At 45.5% G+C, this 20,421-nt stretch overlaps 1 protein-coding gene across 3 annotated transcripts in view; it reads right to left on the minus strand.

Annotated features, from left to right (window-relative positions):
• Window positions 1–1,515: 1,515 nt before the first annotated feature.
• LOC144931568 (dihydropyrimidinase-related protein 2-like) overlaps window positions 1,516–20,421 on the minus strand; it is a 50,768-nt gene continuing 31,862 nt past the window's right edge. For 2 of the 3 annotated variants that reach the window (XM_078855548.1, XM_078855550.1), the window contains 9 exons: window positions 19,264–19,344; window positions 17,566–17,634; window positions 15,984–16,104; window positions 14,171–14,327; window positions 12,387–12,528; window positions 11,022–11,192; window positions 9,842–10,021; window positions 8,868–9,054; window positions 1,516–6,624 (listed from right to left, as the gene is read on the minus strand). In XM_078855548.1, the coding sequence (XP_078711674.1) occupies window positions 6,533–6,624; window positions 8,868–9,054; window positions 9,842–10,021; window positions 11,022–11,192; window positions 12,387–12,528; window positions 14,171–14,327; window positions 15,984–16,104; window positions 17,566–17,634; window positions 19,264–19,344 (1,200 nt within the window). In that variant the 3' untranslated portion in view covers window positions 1,516–6,532. The remainder of the gene's footprint in view (window positions 6,625–8,867; window positions 9,055–9,841; window positions 10,022–11,021; window positions 11,193–12,386; window positions 12,529–14,170; window positions 14,328–15,983; window positions 16,105–17,565; window positions 17,635–19,263; window positions 19,345–20,421) is intronic. The other variant, XM_078855549.1, reaches the window with a different exon arrangement.

Genomic DNA, 20,421 nt, shown 5'->3' on the forward strand with positions numbered 1-20,421 from the left:
GCAACGTGTCTCATTTGCAGCTGGCTGGGTGGGCATCTCAACTCTCCGCGACACTGTCGGTTGAAACCAGCCACGTGGAACCGTGTTTAGGGGCCGTCCATAAATGACGTCACGCGATTTTGGACGATTTTTGACCCCCCCCCGTCACACAAAGTCAGACCCCCTCTCAAATATGACGTCACAAAGCTCTGCCCCCCCCCCCCCAAATAAAACATGCTTCAAATCGCGTTAAACTATTGTCATTGTAGTGTGTATTTAATATGGCGCTGCACTTTGATGTTGTAGGAGAACTACGTTCTCGTAGTTTAACGAGGAAGATATTCGGCACAGCAAAACATTCACATTCTCCAACACTCTCCAGCGCCTCCGAGTTCACCGATGCCAGAATAAAATTATCGTTTGAGTTTTACGATTATTTCATGAAATTGCCAATGGACCATTACACGAGCTGTTGTGTGAGTGGGGTCAATGAGGGGGGGGAGTCAGGTTGTGGGATATCGGACCGAAACGGTTGTACCAAGGGTGCCCATCGTGGTATTATCTTTTCTAACAAAAAAAAAGTGTAAATGTACAGCCGTGTACATCACGTCGATCCATGGGCGTGCACACACACGCGCGCACGCGCGCACACACGCACACACGCGCACACACGCGCACGCACACACACACACGTGCACACACACACGCGCGCACGCGCGCACACACGCGCACACACACACACGCGCACGCACGCGCACTTGGCAGACTTCAGATTTTGTCGTGCGAGTTTCATCCCTCAAACTCCTCCTTTCCACACGTCCACCGTGGCACTGGATGACGCAGCGTGCCAGGCGTCCGCCAACATCTCACCTGCGATTGTTTGGAAAGCTTCTCTTGAGTGCCCTTGAACATCACTCGAGTGTTTCAGTAACAACAACAACAAAGCATATAAAGGGACGTGTTGCCACTATTGAAACTCAGTAGTTCAGAACCTGCTGTCTGATACGCAACCCGATGTCAATACACAGCTGAGTGAAGGCCTCCCCATGCATTGTCAGTAATGGGGGTTCTTTGACCATACTTCACCTCACTGGTCAACGCGAGATGGTCGGCTGGGGATCTTGGGCTGGTTCAGATAACATTCGTTACCGTGGCTGGGAGTCAAACTCATGGCGCAGTGCCCCTCTGATGCATTCTCACTGTATAATTACATTGGATTATACATTTATAGACACCGGATATCACCAGGATTTGTTAGAAGCAGATACAAACTGGCTAGTGTGATGTTAACGTCTTCCTCAATATGATTTTCAGATGCCTCCACCGATTGCAGGGACTTTCGGCAGTGTCTTCGGAGAGCCCGTTTTTTCAATTGTGTCTCAGATTTACCTCAAACTCTTACTGACACGCAAACCTTGGCTTGGCCAGCGGCCAGCTCCCTTGAGAGATAATTTTTTTTTACAAATTCCTAAATTCACACACATCGGTTATATTGTATCGCTAACAATGGATAAATGAACAGTTGGCGGACAAACATTATAAAGCAGGACTTGCTGCTTTAATTCTCTCGCCCTGCTGCTTCCACCAAGTCCAAACACAACCGTTGATTCGCATCTGCAAATCAGCTGCAAGGTCGAACGTCAAATCCCACAAAGGTCTCTCCGGAGCAGTGGCCCACCACCTCCCGGTGCATTCGCTCGAATGGATTAAAATGAACGCGTGAATGGGAAGTCAGTGGCACACGACTGGTTCTACATAACTGTTGAAGATTTTTGGATTGCAGCCATAATGCAGTGAGGTGTTTCAACCCCCCATTGCCGAATATTTCCCCTTCAGCAATTCCACGCAGAGTGCCCCAGCTGTACTTATTCACTCAGACGCTAATGTTTGGCTAAGAATATTAGGCTAATTTTGTGTTTTTTCTAGGAAATCCAATTAACCAGTTTGAGAAGGTACACCTAAGCTACTTATTAATGGAGTTATTAATTGATCAAGTGCTTCCAAGATACCAGCAGCTGTTATAGAAAGGAAAAAAACATCGATAAAAACGGTACCCAAGGTGCTTGTAATGCAGCATATGTGTGTAAAGTTAAAGTTGTATTAAATTTCATGAAGATTACCTGCTGGCACACATTGACAGAACAGCAGTGGCTTTCACAAGTACATAACTTGGAGAAATGAAAGCGGGATGGAATATATGAAAAAAGTAAACGACATCCATAAAACATTGCCACGTGTGTGAAATTGATTTCTGGGTTTGACCAGAGGTGGTTGGTGTGTTTCATACGTCTCTGGAGTACTGCACAGAACTCACATTGTGCATTGAGAAATCTGTGCCACCTCCCTCAGCCAATGTTTAAGGCATAAAGGACTTGAGTTTCTGTATTAGTGAACCACTTTTGTGTCAATTATTGGCAGAAAATTGCCAAATAGTCAGACATTCTAGATTTGAAATAGTCAGACAGTAGGAAGGCTTTGGCCATTTTCCCACCAAAAATGTTTGCAAAAAATATTCGTTGCACTCGCACATAAAGCAAACCTAAGTCTGGATTGAGGCCTACATTTTTTTCTTAATTTTATTTTAATGTGGAGACAATGTAGCTGGTTATCACAATTTATTTAAACATACAGTATTGGCTTAACATTTTGAGCAGATTTTTTACGTGTTTTCAAATAAAAGAGACATTTGTTAGGACTTTGCAATTCCTATACTCTTTAGGATAAACTATACAGTTCTAAAATTGGATCATGAAGCCAATTCAATGCAGGTACCTTAAGTCTAAATTAATAATAACATTATATATCTTGTAAATTATCCTTATCAGCAGCAATAACGCATTTCAGTGCGTTTTAGCTGTTGAAAAAACAACCCCATATGAACATTGGCTGGTTGATAAATTGGCACCTCAAATCTCAGGTGTTTCTGTTTGCAGTTGCCGACCTATATATTTCAACAAATGTGGAAATCATGTAGGCATCAGTAGTTTTGAGAAGTGGCCTTTGCCTCTTGTTCACACATGACCCCACGGCATGAAGCCAGATATTTTTTTCGACGAATAATTTACCGGTCCCCCAAGGGCTGCATGTTGAATGTGTCATGATGAACAAGGATGAGAAAAAAAAGTAATATGCTGTAAAACCAGTGGTTATTTTTTTTTGGCGTGAAACGAGACAGGATTGATGATCGTACAATTTACAATTTTGTCAACGAAAATAGTTTCAAATTGCGAAAAATTGATGTGCACAAATTCGATGTGCACAAAATGCGAGGTGCAAAGCATAAAGTGGTAGTTTTTTTCCTTTTTGCAGTGTGTATACACAATGCCCTCCGAAAAACATGTCCACTTTATGCTCCAGCTCACATGGGTGAATATTTGCATATGGGCAAATGTATCATGTGACAGATATGAACTCAACATGAGGGCACTGAATGTGACATTTAAATACAGAAAAAGTTAGAAAATGGTCTTAAAACATGATTTTAACAAACGATGAAATCGATACTAAAATAACAAGTATTACATATAAACGTATCATTTATATAATACTGTTGGAATGTAAAGCCATGGGTGGGCCACAGGACCTAGAGTTTTAAACCAACAAGAGTTATAATATAGCAGTTTCCCCAAAGACTCTTTTTTAAAGAGATACACTTTACACGTTTGCCAGTTGCACAGAGTTTGGGGCGCTGGTGTAAAACACGAATGTTTCAAAATCAGTGGTACACTGCCTTGATTTGGCAGAGAAGCCAATGAGCCCTTTATACCCAAGTAGCTCTCTTGGATAGAGACATCCATGCCAGTCAGGCACTCTATATTGTTATTAGGGAGCCACTGGAGATGTGTACTTTGAAATATAAATTGAAAACTCATTTCTTTAGAGCTGCTTTTTGTGTTTAGTTTGTTGTCCTTCCCCACCGCATCTATCATTAGCACGGTTGGCTACGTACGGTGCGAAAGAAGTTCAACATACATACTCGACAAAGACAAAATGTGCTTTCACCAACCCGCACTGAGCAGTATGGTGCAGTATGGTAAAACAATCCCCCATCATGACTGCTGCACGTCAATGCTTTTGTTTTGGCCAAAGTGCCTTGAAAAAAAAGAACAAACGTCGTCAAGCACTCACTTTTCAGGCACAGACAAACCTTCTTGCTGGATACGCGTTCGAATAAAAGCCCATTTGCTGCAAAACTGTAGTTAAATTATAAGTGTCGGACAATGGGATGTGATCTTAGAACACAGCACGTTAACCCAAACCGAATTCTCATGTCATGCACACACGGTTGATCTCTTTAATAATTTGTGATTTTTTTTTCACGGTCGCATTCCGATTGTGTTTTCCGCATCTTTTGGAACCCACGCAGAGTGGTGCAACTTATCCGTGTTAGAGAATGGCCCACGGAAACGGATATCACAGAGCTACCTCTGAGATCCCTTTTAGTGACCTCTGGTGCACACGATTAGAGGGGGCGGCACTTTCCCACTCGCCCTTAACACGATAATCAGAATATTTATCTATACTAGATGAATCCGATGAGCCATAAAGCTCTTTTTCACAGATGTCCAGCAGATAGTGTGGTACGTCACCCGTCGGTCAAAACGAAATTATAATTTCTCAAGAGGTGAAATGTAACCAAAATTAAGTGCAGCACCAAATGTAATGAGACGGTTTCTTCTCACCGTTGGTACAAAACCAATACTGTAAATTCGAATTCAAAATGTGGTGAATATTTCTCCTGCTCAGTGAGTCCTGCGCATGCACTAATTGTTGTTTTGTTCCAGGTAAGGCCCACTGAGCTATGCAGCTCTTTTCACAAGCGACCTGGCCACAAATGATAGTTCCACGAAGTGGCTTTCATGTGGAAATGTATAGCAGCCAAATAGTCGAAACGTGTGTTTCTAAATGTGGAGCGAAAAACAAGAGGACCCGGGGAAAAATCCATGTGACCACGGGGAGAACATGCAAACTCCAAATATACAGCAGGCGTCAGGGTCGAGATCGAACCCACGACCTCCTGTATAGCAGACAAGGTAGTTAACATCTCCTAGCCACCGTGGCACTTCCCGTGTAACAGAAGCAATCATCACGACCACTTTCTCACCCTTCTACGTCAGAAATATCCTGCAAAGCAGTCGGTCATCTATGGCAAGACAAAACAATCAGACCTTACTCTTACTTTTATTCTTTATTATTGTTATCGTTATCTTTATACGAGCAACCACTGTTAGCATTCCTGCTGAGCATTTAGTAATTCTAAAGCTGTCGGCACAACTGGATTGAGTCTGCATTTGTGATCGGAAGCACGTTTCCCAACGAGAAGCATTGCCAATGCAATTCAGACGACATTTTTAAACGATGGGCAGCCTGGTAAGGGCACGGTGTGTTAATACTCATTGGGTAAAACTTGTATTTTTTTTTTAAATCATTAATCGGTGTGGTGGCATCAGTCTGTAATTTAACCTCTTGGAGGTGGGGTTGGTGGATAACACAACGATGGAACTTGTGCAAGACACTCCCTTTCTGGGCAATGCAGTGCATGTGTAGTGACATGAAATGGTTCACTATGGAGCATAGCGCTGGTTGCTGGCAGAGAAAGGGATCTGCGGTTGCAGCAGCCCTGTCTGTCAGCAGGTGACGTGATAAGCAGAAAGAGGGATGTAGGGCAAAGGTGATAGGGGGGGCACGTGAGGGAAGCCCGGGAACCCACTAGTAGGTTCTAGAAGGGGGGCGTGGCCGGGGGCGGAGCCAGGCCACGCTAGGAGGATAAAAGGCGACCCCGAGCGATGGTTCAGGGCTGTTGCTTGGAGTGGAATCCCGTCGGGCTGCTTGAGTCTTCGTCACCGTCTTCACCTTCTCGACGTTGTCAGTCAGGCAGTCTGTTCGCTGTCCTGACTGAGAGTGTAGTTACCCCTTGTACCCTGTGAAGAGTGCCTCCTACTCCTAGTGTCTCTGAGTGGATCACTACACATGCAATAAGCAGAGCAGTGTGTTTACGACAGACGATTTGCAAGAAGTTTTAGAAATTTAAACTTGTACATTTAGGGATTCCCTGGGAACTCCAGTTTCTTTCCACACACTCTTGAAGCAGTGCGATCCAAAAAATTGGTGAATACGACCTTAAAACTTTCACGATTTCCAGGGTTAACCAAACGTTGGTAATATTAACGTAAATCTTTCCCAAAGCGTGCGATGCAAGATCTGATCACATGACGAACCATGCGCCAGCTGAGTTAAATGCTGCTATCGCCCCAACCAACGCGCGCATTATTCCAGGATAATAATATCGGTATAAAATTGCCCTTCCAGGCTGCAATATGCATCTGACAGCCAGAAAAAGAAAAAGCCACCGCAGCTTGTGGCGGGCAAACCCCTTGCTCATGCAGCAGATACAGACTCTATCCAGGCGCGCCGAGACAACTGAGAGATGGGAGTCACAATGGCGTGCGGGTGGGGTTTGTTGGGTTGAGGGCATTGACGGCGCTCGTGGCGGTCTTGGCGGTGGGCAGTGGCGGTGCCTCTGGTCGCCGTCTCTGTCGCTCTCTCTCTCTCTTTAGCCCAGGGAGGTGATGTTCGAGCGTCCCCCGGGAGGCGCCACGATACGGTGTCCGGTGCGACGCGGCTTATTGTCATCCACTTGGGCTCCTGCCATGAATGCGCACATGCACAAACGCAGCTATAGCGAACAAAAGAAGCACGAGATGCCACCGGGAAAGTTCTAAACTCATTAAAAAAAACTTTTATTTCACCAGGTAAGGTCCACTGAGCTATGTAGCTCTTTTTCAGAAGTGACCTGACTATCACACATGATAGCCCAACGAAGTGGCTTATCACGTGGGCATTTATAGCAGCCAAATACTATAAATGTAGTTGATTCTAACTGTGGAGGCACCTGGAGAAAAATCCACTCGACCCCAGGGAAAACATGCAAACTCCAAATATATAGCAGGCCTCATAGTTGGGATCGAACCCACGACCTCCTGCACACCAGGCGAAATAGTTAACATCTCGCCACCGTGGCAAAATGTTAGCTAGGAGGTTTCATTTTGTGAGCGTTTAAGGCTTAAACTTGAATTGCGGTCACTGCCAGTGAGTAGGCCACTTTGAGTAAGCACAAGTACAAGGTCGCCTTATAGCGTGAGCTTGATTAGAGGAATGGGTGGTGGCATACATAGGCTCTCCAGCAGGCGCAGGATGGAGAGACTCTACACCGTAGCGAGATAGAGCTTGGACTCAACTTAATATAGTATGTAACATTCAACAGAAATTGGTGAATTGAGCCCAATACTTTTTTTTTTACATTTTTTACTTTTTTAACACGTGTAAATTGCGATTCAGGAAAATATTGTTTCATGTATCCCCCATGATATAATAGATGATATAAAAAAAAAATGTGAATTATAATCTGTGATAACATTAGCTTTCTTTAACGTGAGTATGATGTTGGAGATGGGATCAATAAACATGACGAGCATTTAGCTCTAACTCTCACGTCCTGTATGTAGGGGGAAATGTTGTAACGCCAATTGCTTAATTGTCCTAATTTTTGCATTTTCTCCAGCCCCTTGCAACTGCTGCAGGCAATTTAGCTGAGCTGTCAGTAGTGAATCTGAATATTTATACTGGAGAAATCCGATGAACTATGAAGCTCTTTTTCACAGATGTCCAGTAGAAGTGGGGGCCCAGTTCCCCCCGCCCCCTGCCGATGATACGTGGTCGACATGGATCAGCGCTCACCACCACTGGTGGCCCTGAACCAACGGTGGAAATTAAACATTCCTATGGTGGTGGGCAGTCTTCCCTCCAGCGCATGCACCGTTGGCGTCCCACAAGGTTGAGTACTCGTCTTATTGACCTCGAAGGAAAATAAAACCCTGACAAGGAGTTCAACTTAGACCATCATGATTGTGACTCAAGCTCTCTCTTTGTCACAGTGCCACCCAGTAGCTCACTACTGGCAAAACATACATTGAAATCACTGACTTAAAATGTAAGTCTGGCTCTGAGCATTTACATTCTGTCATTGTCCATGGGGATTTTGCTCATGTTTATAAGGCAACAATTAATGTAGCTCGCTGACCCGCCCCTACTGGACATCTGTGACAAAGAGCTTCATAGCTTCATCGGATTTCTCCAGGATAACAAAGAATCCGACTCAAATACACAGCCGTGGCAACATTCCTTTGCCTTTGCTGTTCATAATATTTGTATCGGGTGGCTGTGTCGGGTGGAGGTATGTATGTTGAACTTCTTCTTGGTTCTTTCGGTAAAGTCACATAGAAGGGAAATAATAAAATAAGAAAAATTAAACAGCCGTCCTCAGGTGAGGACGGCTGCTTGCATTGTGGCCGAAACGTCGTGAGAATTATTTTATTATGTTTTATTTTTATTATTTCCCTTCTACGTGACTTTCCTGAAAGAACCAAGAAGATGAATCCCTGCAGTCACGAAAGCTTTAAATCGAAATTTATGTTGAACTTCTTACACAGTACGTAGCCAACCGTGCTAATTGGAGGTGCCGGGGAAGGGCAACAAACTAAACACAAAAAACAGTTCTATGAAATGAGTTTTCAATCTACATTTAAAAGTGCATAGCTCCAGTGGTTTCCTAATATTAGAAGAAAGAGCATTCCAGACGGCTGCAGAAGCGCATCTGAAAGTGCGCGATGCAGTGGCTGTCTTTGTTCGATGGTTAGCCATCAAACCCAACAAATTTTATCTTGATAAATATTGGTCGCGAAAGCCTACATGCTAAATCGCTGACCAGAAAACCAAAAACCCTGACCCTATTTCGTCACAAGGGGGCAGCGAAGGCTGAGCACAGGTGCAATTGGTACAGGTGCCCTGACCAGAGAGACAGAAGCCCCAACTGGTGCAGCTGCCCTTACCAGAGAGACAGAATCCCGACTGGTGCAGGTTGCGCAGGTTGGAGGCCTGGGAGGCGGCGGAGGCCGCCATCTGTCGAGTGGGCGACGTTTTGGCCGAAGCGGCCGGGGTGGCTGTGCGCGAGGACACGGTCACCTCCTGCACGGGGCCGTCGTACAGGCCCCGGGGGACGCCCTGCAGCTCCGTAAGCTGCGGAGAGGAAGAAGGGTTCGTTTGTCGGTGGGACTTGTTGTGGCATGTGCGTATGTACGTTGAGCTTCTTTCGTGCCGTACGTAGCCAACCGTACTACTCCCAGGTGCCGGGGTGAAGGACGAAAATTTTAACACAAAAATCAGTTCTAAAGATATGAGTTTTCAATATAGATAATTTAAAAGTGCACCATAGCTCCAGTGGCTTCCTAATATCAGAAGAGCATTCCAGACGGCCGACAAAGCGCACCTGAAAGGGCACGATGCGGTAACCGTCTTTGTTCGATGGCCAGCCAAAAGCCGCTGCTGCGAGGATGACCGGAGTTCGAGCGATGGTGGTTTATGCTCCTGGTGGTGGCCGCTGCATGGCCAAGCGGTGTAGTATCTGACTCTGACTCGTGGACATAGCGAGCACTAGGGGGTGCTTGTTTTGGTTCGGGGTCAGTGCCGTTACTGCGGCGGATGCCAATCTGTTCTGACCACAACCACGAGTGGCAACCGCCAGGTGTGTTCGTTTTATTTCCCGCAGAGGGGCAGTGGGCCGAGTGGCCCTACAAAGTGATGGAAACCCGCAACCCACGCGATCGGGATCAGTTGCAGAGGTGGGGGTGGGGGGGTGGTGCCCTGACACTGGTCAATCCAATTCCGTTTTTGAAAACGCTCCCGGCGCGTGGAGCGAAACGTCAGACGCCATGCCGCACGCAAGCGCGTGTTTGCGAACCGTAGGCAACGGAGGAGACTCGGCGATGCAAACGAGGGATTGGGGGAGGGGAGGTGGCACACGCACCTGGCTGCGCGCCTTGATGCGCTTGTACACCTGCTCGGGGAACGCCTTCCGCGGCACGAAGCGGCCGACGCCCTGCATGGCATGCAGCGTGCCGTCCTCCATCACGATCTTGCCCTGGCTGATGACGGCCAGCGGAACTCCCCGTACCTCCATGCCCTCGAAGATGTTGTACTCCACCGCCTGCGAAAGGGGACGCGCGTGCACGCGGGAGGCCCCAGGCTCAAGTCCGGACTCAAGATCGTCTCTTCTCGTAGTAACAAAACAGCACCAATGTAGTGCCCATGTGAATATATACTCGTCCTTTGTTCCCATGATGCACATGTGGTTGTAGTTATTACAAAGACGATTGCTGCTGCGTGACTGGAAGTTATTGCTAATTCCCATGGTTGGCCTCTGAGCTCCCATCGCTGTGAATAAAGGCAATGAATAATGATTGACATCACAATCCAGATTCTCAAGCATTTGGTTTCAAAGCTGTCCAGGGCCTAGTATAAAATGAGTTATGACTGCATAATATCTACTCTTTGAAGAGCAAGAATGACTTTCTCCTTTTGGGTAAAAAGAGGCCTTTGGAAATTACTCCAGAAGAAGTTATGTTGTGTATTACATTCTCTGATGTCACGACTGCATACAGAAGCAGTTGACAGATGGATATTTGTTTGACTCGCGATCATAACGCAGTGAGACATAACTGCAGTGAACATTGGTTCCGTCTATCACCGTGATCATCATCCCACTGGGGCTGCTAAAATTACCACCCCTCCCATGGCAAGTTTGCACACTGAGTGAGAAGAGAGCGGTGGTCACAGATGAACGAGGGGCTGGATCTCATTATAGGGTTGTGGAATAGGAAATTCCGGCTCCATACATCCAAACGAGATTGCTGAAATCAAAAGTTATGCATTCCAAATTGGGTCAACTCTGCCCATCTGACCCCCCAATGCCAACCAACCTTGCACCACTTCATGCAAACTCATCATCGATTGTCCTGTGATGAGACAGGCCACTATGATGGCATGACAGATGGAACACTGCTGTTGTCCCAACAACACGGATGAACACCTCCCCTTGCTCATTTAGGCAGGGTGATGCCTTAACCTGATTCTGAATAAAAATCTAATTCTTGCGAAACCGTGACTACGGCGACGACGGGAGCGAGCATTTGAACGCGCGGCTTCACCTGGTGGTGAGTCTTGGCAGAGATGGTCTTCACCACGTCCGGGTCCCATATGATGAGGTCTGCATCGGAGCCCACTGCGATGCGCCCCTTGCGGGGGTACAGGTTAAACACTTTGGCTGCGTTGGTGCTGGTCACTGCGACGAACTGGTTTTCGTCCATCTTTCCGGTGGCCTGGGGCGACAGGACGCAGGGAAACGTGTGGCGATGCTCGTGAGCCGTCAACGTGAACCGCAACAAGCAACCGGCATCGAGACAACTGCTACAGCTACCGATGGGGCCACACATAGAGCCACCGATGGGGTTGCTGATAGAACCACAATCAGAGTTGCTGGTAGGATGTATGTATGTTGAACTTCTTTCGCACCGTACGTAGTTCATCTGCTCATCGGAGGTGCAATTGCTTATCCCAGGTTCAAATAGGGCCCAAGAGAAGATCCAAAATACCAAGCGGCTAGCAAAATCTACTTCCTATGACAATGACTTATTTCATGTTAGCTGCAGGGTTACCACCTCTCATAGTTTTCCCAGGATCGTCCTCCTTTTGAGGCAGCAATAAGTATTCAAGGAACATTAAAAGTCCTGGTTTTTGTCAGTGCCGTCGTAATATAACACTCAAGACAATGCATTTAAAAGTAGTTATTTGCATCTTCTGCTATTATGAGATATTCTTCTTGCCATGACATGTTCCTAATTAACAGTGAAGTAGTAGTTGCCCACAGCTCTAGTCTAGGGAGACAATTAAAGTCTGGCTAGAGCTTTACAGTGCAAGTAATGCATGCCCAGGGAAAAAAACTGTTCTAGATGATATCACAAAACTGCTTTGAGTCTTGCGACTCAAACACGGAGATCATCGAAATGATAGGTTCGGTATCTGAAGCGATGACCTTAGCAGTTCAGTTCTATAATTCAGTTGCTTAAAAAGCAATGCCAAACGACACACGGTACTAACCAAAAACATTCGACGTAGAGAGCTAATAAGCTTATCTCTACAAGCACTTTCTCCGGCCTATACATCTGCACAGGGCTGTAAGCATGTATGCATGTGCTCTCCGTGGTCACGTGGGTTTTTATCCAGGTCTTCTGGATTTTCTCTACACATTTAGAATCGACGAGTATTTGTTTGCTAGAAATTTCCAAGTAAGCCATTTGTGGCCAGGTCGCTTCTGAAAAAGAGCTGTATCGCTCAGTTTGGCCTTACCTGGTTAAACAAAATTTAAAAAAATAGTTACATTTTCAACTTCTTTCGCACCGCACGTAGCCAATCGCGCTAGTCAGTGGCGGGTGGCTGGTGTTTGGCGTTAACACCGAGCGGTGAGTGTGTGCATGTGCGTGCAAGCGCTTGTGCCGCGTTGTCGAGGAACTCACCACACCCTTGTCCCACACGATGCTCATGCGCTCCTCGATACCGTTGGTGCCCTCGGGGATGAGCGTGAAGTCGTCCTTGCCCAGAGCCTTCTGCGCGGTGCTGAACGTGCAGTGAGCGCTGCCCGTCACGTGCAGGTCCCCGCTGATGCGATGATGATGGTAATGATGGTGGTGGTGATGATGGTGGTGATGATGGTGAATGATGATGGTGGTGATGATGGCGCAGGGTAGAGAGGAAGGGCAGGGAGAGGGAGCTGATTAACAACGTCTTTACTGCACGGACACAAATGGGGATGCATGAAATTTTAAATCAACGTACACTACTTCTCTCTGCCTAGCTCTGTATTATTGTCTCCATCTGTCTGCCTCTATGAAATGTACACTTTGTCATTGTGACAACTCTAATGCACACTCGAGGTATACCGAATCCACCACTACCCCACCGGATGATTCGATGGCTTGTCATGATTCAGAGCCACAATTCAACTGAAGTATCAATACTTTCTTGTCCTGATCTGATAGGCGCGTTTGGATTGTTTCTTGTTTTTGCTCGGTCTCGTTTGCGCACGTTTTATTCGTTTCATTCCCCTAAATGTAGCATAATCATATCATACGCACTCACTGCAAAGAAAAATGCTCATTCTTACACACGTGATTCAATTTGCATGTGTCTTAGCCTGAGCAATCAACATCATTAAATGAATCGATGCACCATTCCACCCCGAGTGTACACACCCTGGCGAGCGTGTACACACCTCAGCGGGCATGTACATACACCTCAGAATGGCACTTTCCTGTCAATCAGTCTGGGGAACCAGTGAGCCTCTTCTGCCTGAGGGATACTGTTCCTGCGCCGTCAAGAAGCCCATTCAGCGAATCTGAATCTTGATTTAGACTGGAGTATGGGCACGGGGTTAGGGGCTGTCTATAAATGACGTCACGCGATTTTGGACGATTTTTGACCCCCCCCCCCTTCGTCACATGGCGTCACAAAAAGTCAGACCCCCCCCTCAAATATGACGTCACAAAGCTCTGCCCCTCCCCCCCAAAAAATAAAACATGCTTAAAATCGCTTTAAACTATTGTCATTGTAGTGTGTATTTAATGTGGCGCTGCACTCTGACGTTGTAGGAGAAAACATTTAGATTTAAAGCTTTCGTGACTGCAGGGATTCATATTCTTGGTTCTTTATTATTTCCCTTCTATGTGACTTTACCGAAACAACCAATAATATGAGAAAACATTTATTAAAAAGTCTATTTCATTAAGTAGAACGTGTTGTCTATATTTATTTAATTTTGCGCATTTTGATGTGACGTCACATTTCTCAAACCCCCCCCCCCTCGTCACACATCGTCACAAATGTCTGACCCCCTCCCCCCCCCCCCCGAGGTGCGTGACGTCATTTAAGGACGGCCCCTAAGTCCGATTTATCAAGATTGGGCAAGGCAGCAACAACAACAAAGACAGTCCCAGACCACAACAAGATAACACACGGTCGTATTCCCTCAATAAAATGACACATTAACATTGATTTGTAAATATTGCGGGTTTACTCTCCAACACACCGGTGTGCTGTACTAGTAGCGAATTGACACGTTCTTTTTTATGTGACAAACCTTACCAATTGGCCGTGTAGAGTTTAGCGACACGTTTATATTTACGCGATCAAACCTAAAATCCCCCCCCCACCCACCCACCCCCTCTATTATGGATAGCATAGAACTATCATTAACACTGAACTTATTCATGCCCTTCGACTGCCTCACGCAAGAGCGCCTCACCATGCGAGCATGGAGTTGAGGTACTCGGGCGTGGAGGGGTCGGGGCTGATGGGCGGCGAGGTGACGAACGCCGCCGCCTTGGCCCAGTTCTTGCTCCAGTAGTGCGAGCCCTCTGTGCCCAGGCTGGCCGTGATGGGCTCGCCGTACACCACCGTGCCTGCCGGGGACATCGATCAACGCGATTACCCCAGGACGCGCGGTGATGACGGTGGCGACGATGGGTGGCCGAGCGAGTGAGCGAGCGAGAGGTCAGAGAAAATTGACCTCTCCCGGACCATGTGCAAGGAAAGGTCGGAAGTTGACGAGGTGACACCTCATCGGATGAGAACCATTAAATGTTTGTGCGTTGAACTTCTTTCGCACCGTACGTAGCTAACCGTGCTAATCAGAGGTGCCGGCAAGAACAACAAACTAAACACAAAAAGCAGTTCTAAAGAAATTAGTTTTCAATATAGATTTAATTAAAGAGGATATTTGGCTCCCAGCACTGACATCATCATCAGCAGCAGCAGCCAAGATCAATCCACCGCTGGATGAAGGCCTCCCCAAGCTGTTGCTATGTCTCACGATTCTGCGATGTAATGATCCAGCGATGTAATGATGCTGCGATGTAATGATCCACCAAGCGCATCCAAACGAGCCGACTTCATTGCTCCATCTCCCTGGTGGAGGTGCCCTCAGACGCATTCCATTCCTTGGCTACCATTCTATCACCATCCTTGATTTATTGGCCCTCATCCCTGCTAGCCACATGTCCAGCCCAAAGCCAACTCATCATCGAGCACTGACGGCTTGAGAGAAGATTTACAACCATATTTAAGTATCCAGGATCTCATTACTGGCCCACAAGGGCAGTTAATTGTGTTAGTCTCATGGCCAAATGGCCATGTGCTCCACATAAATGCGTGACTAATAGCTGCACCATTGGATAAAACATGAGAGTGTTCTTGTAAAAATCTTAACCATAGCTTGAGAGATATGCTCTGTGTAAATATAAAAGGGCTTCATTATTGATGTATTATACAGCAAATGTGACCAATAAACTGCAGGTTTAAGATAGTATTTAATTTCACTGTAAAACATCACTCGACTCAATCATCACCAACTGCTTGATCCGATTTTGGAATAATAATTAGGCTGAACTCATATATATAACATCTATCACACGGAATTAAACGCATTGATTAAAACACGATTCACAGTGGTTTATCATTCCCCTCCCCATACCATGCGAATCATGGAGGCTGTTTGACCAATAATTAATCAGTATAAGTTGGCCAGGTCTGGTTCAGATATTGCTCAGACAGCACTTACATACGCACAGGGAAATTTAAAATGTCTTTGGTGAGAAGAAAAAAATTGGGTCACCCCATATTGGAAGTTTAAAAAGAGGTAAAAGTTATAAAAACAATTATACTTTACAATACTCGACAAAAAAATATTTTTATCGCAATATGCTGCCCTCGCAGTCTATAACACCTGTTATAGGCTGCGAGGTGGCGGTCACCCATCCAAGGACTGTTCGGGCTCATGTCCCGCTTAGCTTGTGAGATCGGGTAAATTCTGGGTGATTTGGTCGCAGGCCTAGCTGGTGGGCAGCTGATGACTTCCCACCAGGTACCGGCTCTCCGCCTACACCATCCAGCACAGACCATCCTGGTGAAGTGTGGTCAAATAACTCGCATGACCCGCACGCCGTGGCGAGGCCCTCATCCACCAGTGGACTGACAAAATGGCCGTGCGGATGTGCAAGTAATCTATTTACAACAAAGGAATGTTTAGATGATGACGACGACGACGTAGATGATCTTACCCCTCTTCCTGGACAGAGCGATGACATCGGCTGCGCTGCGGCTCATGACCTTGGTGATGTAGAGGGGGCAGTTGGTTTGGTTGGCAATGGTGATGGCCCGGTTCACCGCCTCCGCCTCAACCTGCGCAGAATACGCGAAGCGCACCCAGCAACCGGCATCAACACAACTTCTCCGGCTACCGATGGGGCCACACACGCACAGAGCCACTGATGGGACTGCTGATCGAAGAGATGCTGATAGGATGTGTGTATACTATGTTGAACTTCTTTCGCACAGTACGTAGCCAAAACGTGCTAATCGGAGGTGACTGCTGTTAGATGTCACAAATTGAGCCGCGGATACGAACGCACTCCAGTTGTGCACTACACGATGGGCAGCGGAGGAGAGTGCAGCAAAATCCACTGTTGCGCTGCACTTCTATACCCCTCCATCTGTGCTTCCTACCTTCACCGAGCCGCACTGACCAGAGTGGTGAAGTAAGGTCAAACAACTCCCACGACCGGCACGGTGTGGGGAGTCCGTCATCCTATAGTGGATTTAATGGGCTGTGTATATACATGTAGCTCCTGGAATAATATAATTAAACATGTAGCATCGTCGATTCATCGATTATGTTGAATTATTACCTTCATGATACAAGCCTAAGATTACGTCCGACAATAAATGATTTAAGGGATATGTTAATCATATGCTGATGTTGTCTTTGGGCCAATGGAATGAACAGAACAGAAAAAGTGGAACACATTTTTAGGATGTGTTTACGATTTTCGGGTGAAATAAAATAAAATATTAAAATTGGATGAAGTGAAAAAAAGTTTCAGTTTGATCTGAAAGTGTGACATCACTTATATGACATCACTTCCTTTATTTCCTACCAAAAGCGGTTGCCCTGTGGAGATGTCACCTTTGATAGCATGAAGATACGTTCAATAACTACACCGTGTAAAAATATCCAAAAATCCAAAAAGCCAATAAGAGATATATAATAGTGCTTAAAAAAAACGAAATCTGAAACCCATTCCCTATATACATTACATACCTCTAATATATTAGAACATAATAAAAAGACAATACACATCAGATTGTCCAAATCAGACAAAAAGATTAGATATTTTTCGAACCCATACCTGACAACCTACACGGTTCACCTGTATATTTGAACAGGAAAATTTAGTTTTCAGGTCCATACAGCGTACAGCCGTTTCAATACGGGCAATTTTTTTAGTTTTTGTCTAATTGTTTGTGTTTCTTCCTTGTGATGGGACTTTGTAAGATGAACGATGATATTTAAAAGGGCACGGGGTGACCAATAAGGTCTGAATTGGTGTGTAATAAGGTAGGCACTGATAAGGGTATGCGAACCATAACACCAAATCTTGACAATTCATTGCATTGGTTATGGGTGAGACTAGGGTGGTAGCGGTGTGAGTAGTACAACTGATGCTACTCGCATTACTCCTGTTACTATAAAGGTTTACTCATGCTACAGTTACTTATCGTGCTATTATTCCGATTGCTACATATATTGTCATTCTAATGCTGCTGCTGCTGCTGCTGCCACGTGAAAGTAGGGAAGCGCACCTCTTCAGGCCGGCTCAGGACGTGGCCTTCAGGCCCAGTGATTTGCAGACCCAGGATCCTCTTTTGTTCCTGTTGGGGATGGATAAGAGGATGAGATCAGTCCTTTTACAGATCAAGCCCTATTACAGAGGATACTGGTCAAGTTTCCAGACAGCACAGTCAACGAAACCGAAACTATCATATGAACAAAAGAACAGGATGGGCAGTCTATTCAGGCTTAAAGATACAAAACCTGCACAACATCATGGTAAGTACCCATCATGCCCCGCAAGCTCCACCACAGTAAATGAGTTTATAACAGGTTTATTCGGCTGATAGCATTAATTAAATCAAGGATGAAAAACAATTCACATGCGTGGTTTTTGTAATGTTTTACAACATGTGTTGGGCTTTGGCCTATTTAATTAGTGGCAAAGTTTACCCTCTGAGCTGCACACAACAATGATGTCAGAGTGAAAGAAAAACTATCGCGTCAACAAATAACTCAGGATGGACTATCACACGTGTCATCTAGCCTGCATGGCATGATGGGAAATACAGTAAAACCTCGTTATGTTGGTATTTGAGAATTGGGGATAATGCGGTACGGCTGCGTTTTCGGCATATACGCTATATTGGTAATTCGCCATGAGCCGAATTGCCCGACCGAATGGTCCAATTTCGGCATAGCACGTGGAGCGATGCCGTGCTCCACGACCAAAACAACGAATCGGTGGCGGCGCGCGCAATGAGCGTTAGTGCAGAGCCGTCGCTGTAGACTTTACCTTGCTTATGCACTCTTTGCAAGCCAACCCTCTCAGAAATGTCGTCTACATTTCTGGCTTCTTTAAACCCACTCAGGCATAAGCAACATTATGCCTGAGTCTCTGGATATTCTTCCACAGGCACCTCTGTCAGCAGCGAAGTGCCACATCAGCTGATGTCGTCTGACAGCGATGAATGTGGTGTAATAAATATTAATTGTTAAGTGAAAAATGTGACGTTTAAGTTAGTGTACTTTGGTGTTTAAGTTATAATTGAGTGATAAAGTGAACAGAGTGCATACTAAGTGTATTAAGCCCCCCTCCACAAGCTCTGTCAGCTACCACATGGAACTTACCACATCCTCCTTCTTCGCCTGCAGTGCTGGTTACTGTTGGTATGCGTTATTTTTTTTTTAAAACAAATTGCATTTGGGAGTACCATTGTAAATAATTCGCAATTTTGGATAATTTGGCAAGACCAGAGCCCCATATGTGTCGAATAAACAAGGGTTTACTGTACCCACGAGACCTTGCAAGCTCCACCTTTGTGCGTGTGAGTTTACAGCAGCCTTATTCAGCTGTGCTCAAAGCATGGTGACTGTATCTTCTTAGAGGCTTTTGCCACCACACAACCCCACTGAGGGCACATTTAAAAGTTGAAATCGCAGTGTGCAGTGGACAAATATTCGGAAGCCGCTGGAGCTATGCACTTTTAAATCTAGATTGAAAACTAATTTCCTTAGAACTACTTTTTTGTGTTTAGTTCATTGTCCTTTTCCCCACACCTCTGATCGGCACGGTTGCCAATGTACGTCTCGAAAAAAAGTTCAACATACGTACACACATACAGAAAGCGGAAGGCCCCACGTGCCTTTCCACACTTGCAGGTTCTCGTGGTGAGAAGAAGATCTGGGGTGCATACCCGAGTGTCCCTCGCTCGGAGTCGGTCACTCACCTCTGCGATGATGCTTCCATTCTCCGCATGCACCAAGGCAATGGCACCGAGGTCGCGGATGGCCGTGAAGGCTTCGTAAATCTATAGGGGGGGGGGGGGGTGAAGGCACGTGGTTTAAAATCTATAGGGGTAAAGCTATAGGGGGTGAGGGCAAGTGGTTTAAAATCTATAGGGGTAAAGCTATAGGGGGTGAAGGCACGTGGTTTAAAATCTATAGGGGTAAAGCTATAGGAGGGCGAAGGTGTGCGTGGGTTTAAAATTGGCTTAATCGGTGAAACCGGTTTGTAATGAGGCTTTAAACAAGTGTTATTTTTTGTTCAAGATTTGTTGAGTGAAACGTTATCACAAATTAAAATGCAGGATTGAATAGCGACACGTATTTTTGAAAAGAATTTTGCGTGAAATTATGGGTCACAATTCACTGCTTGAAGTCTCTTATCTCTTTTTTTCGAGAAAACAAATATAAAATTTGTAAAGACTTAACAATAATAACCTAAACATACATGTGAGCGATTGTAAGTATACTGCTTTACAACTGAAGTTGTCCACACAGCATGAATAAAAAAAAAAGCTAGGCTGTAATAGTACTGTGATATTGTCATTATCTGCTTTTATCGAGTGTAATTAATCAATTGGTAACAATTTTATCGACACATTCAATTTCATCAGCTATAAATCCAGTGAAAATCATAATCTCTCTTTTTCAAATGAGGAGCAGATTAACTTGGGGATAAAATAGCGAGAAGTTTTTAGCGACGTTCATTTTATCTCATCTTTGCCTCTAAACGTCTACCGCGAGGGTATCCTGGCAGGCTGTGCACGGGCGCACAAAAGTACCAAACGTGAATGCACCTGCAGTTGCCTTTGTCGAGCAGGGCGTGTTTGTATGCCTTGCGTGCACCTGCAAACGTGCGTGAATTGATGCCCTTACCGCCGTGCAAGCCACACGCGTGTGGCAACACATATATATATATTTATATGTTTAACACGTAGGCTTTCACGACCAATATTTTCATAATAAAGGTATTTTTTGGAGAATTATTTTTTTTAGATTTAACAATAATAATCCGCAACATTTACTCTCCAACACACCGGTGGGCTGAAGTAGTAGCTAATTGGCACGTTTTGTTTACGTGACAAACCTTTCTGGCTGTGTCG

The sequence above is a fragment of the Lampetra fluviatilis genome, chromosome 4 (assembly GCF_964198595.1).
Source record: "Lampetra fluviatilis chromosome 4, kcLamFluv1.1, whole genome shotgun sequence".
In the NCBI taxonomy this organism is placed as follows: Eukaryota; Metazoa; Chordata; class Hyperoartia; order Petromyzontiformes; family Petromyzontidae; genus Lampetra; species Lampetra fluviatilis.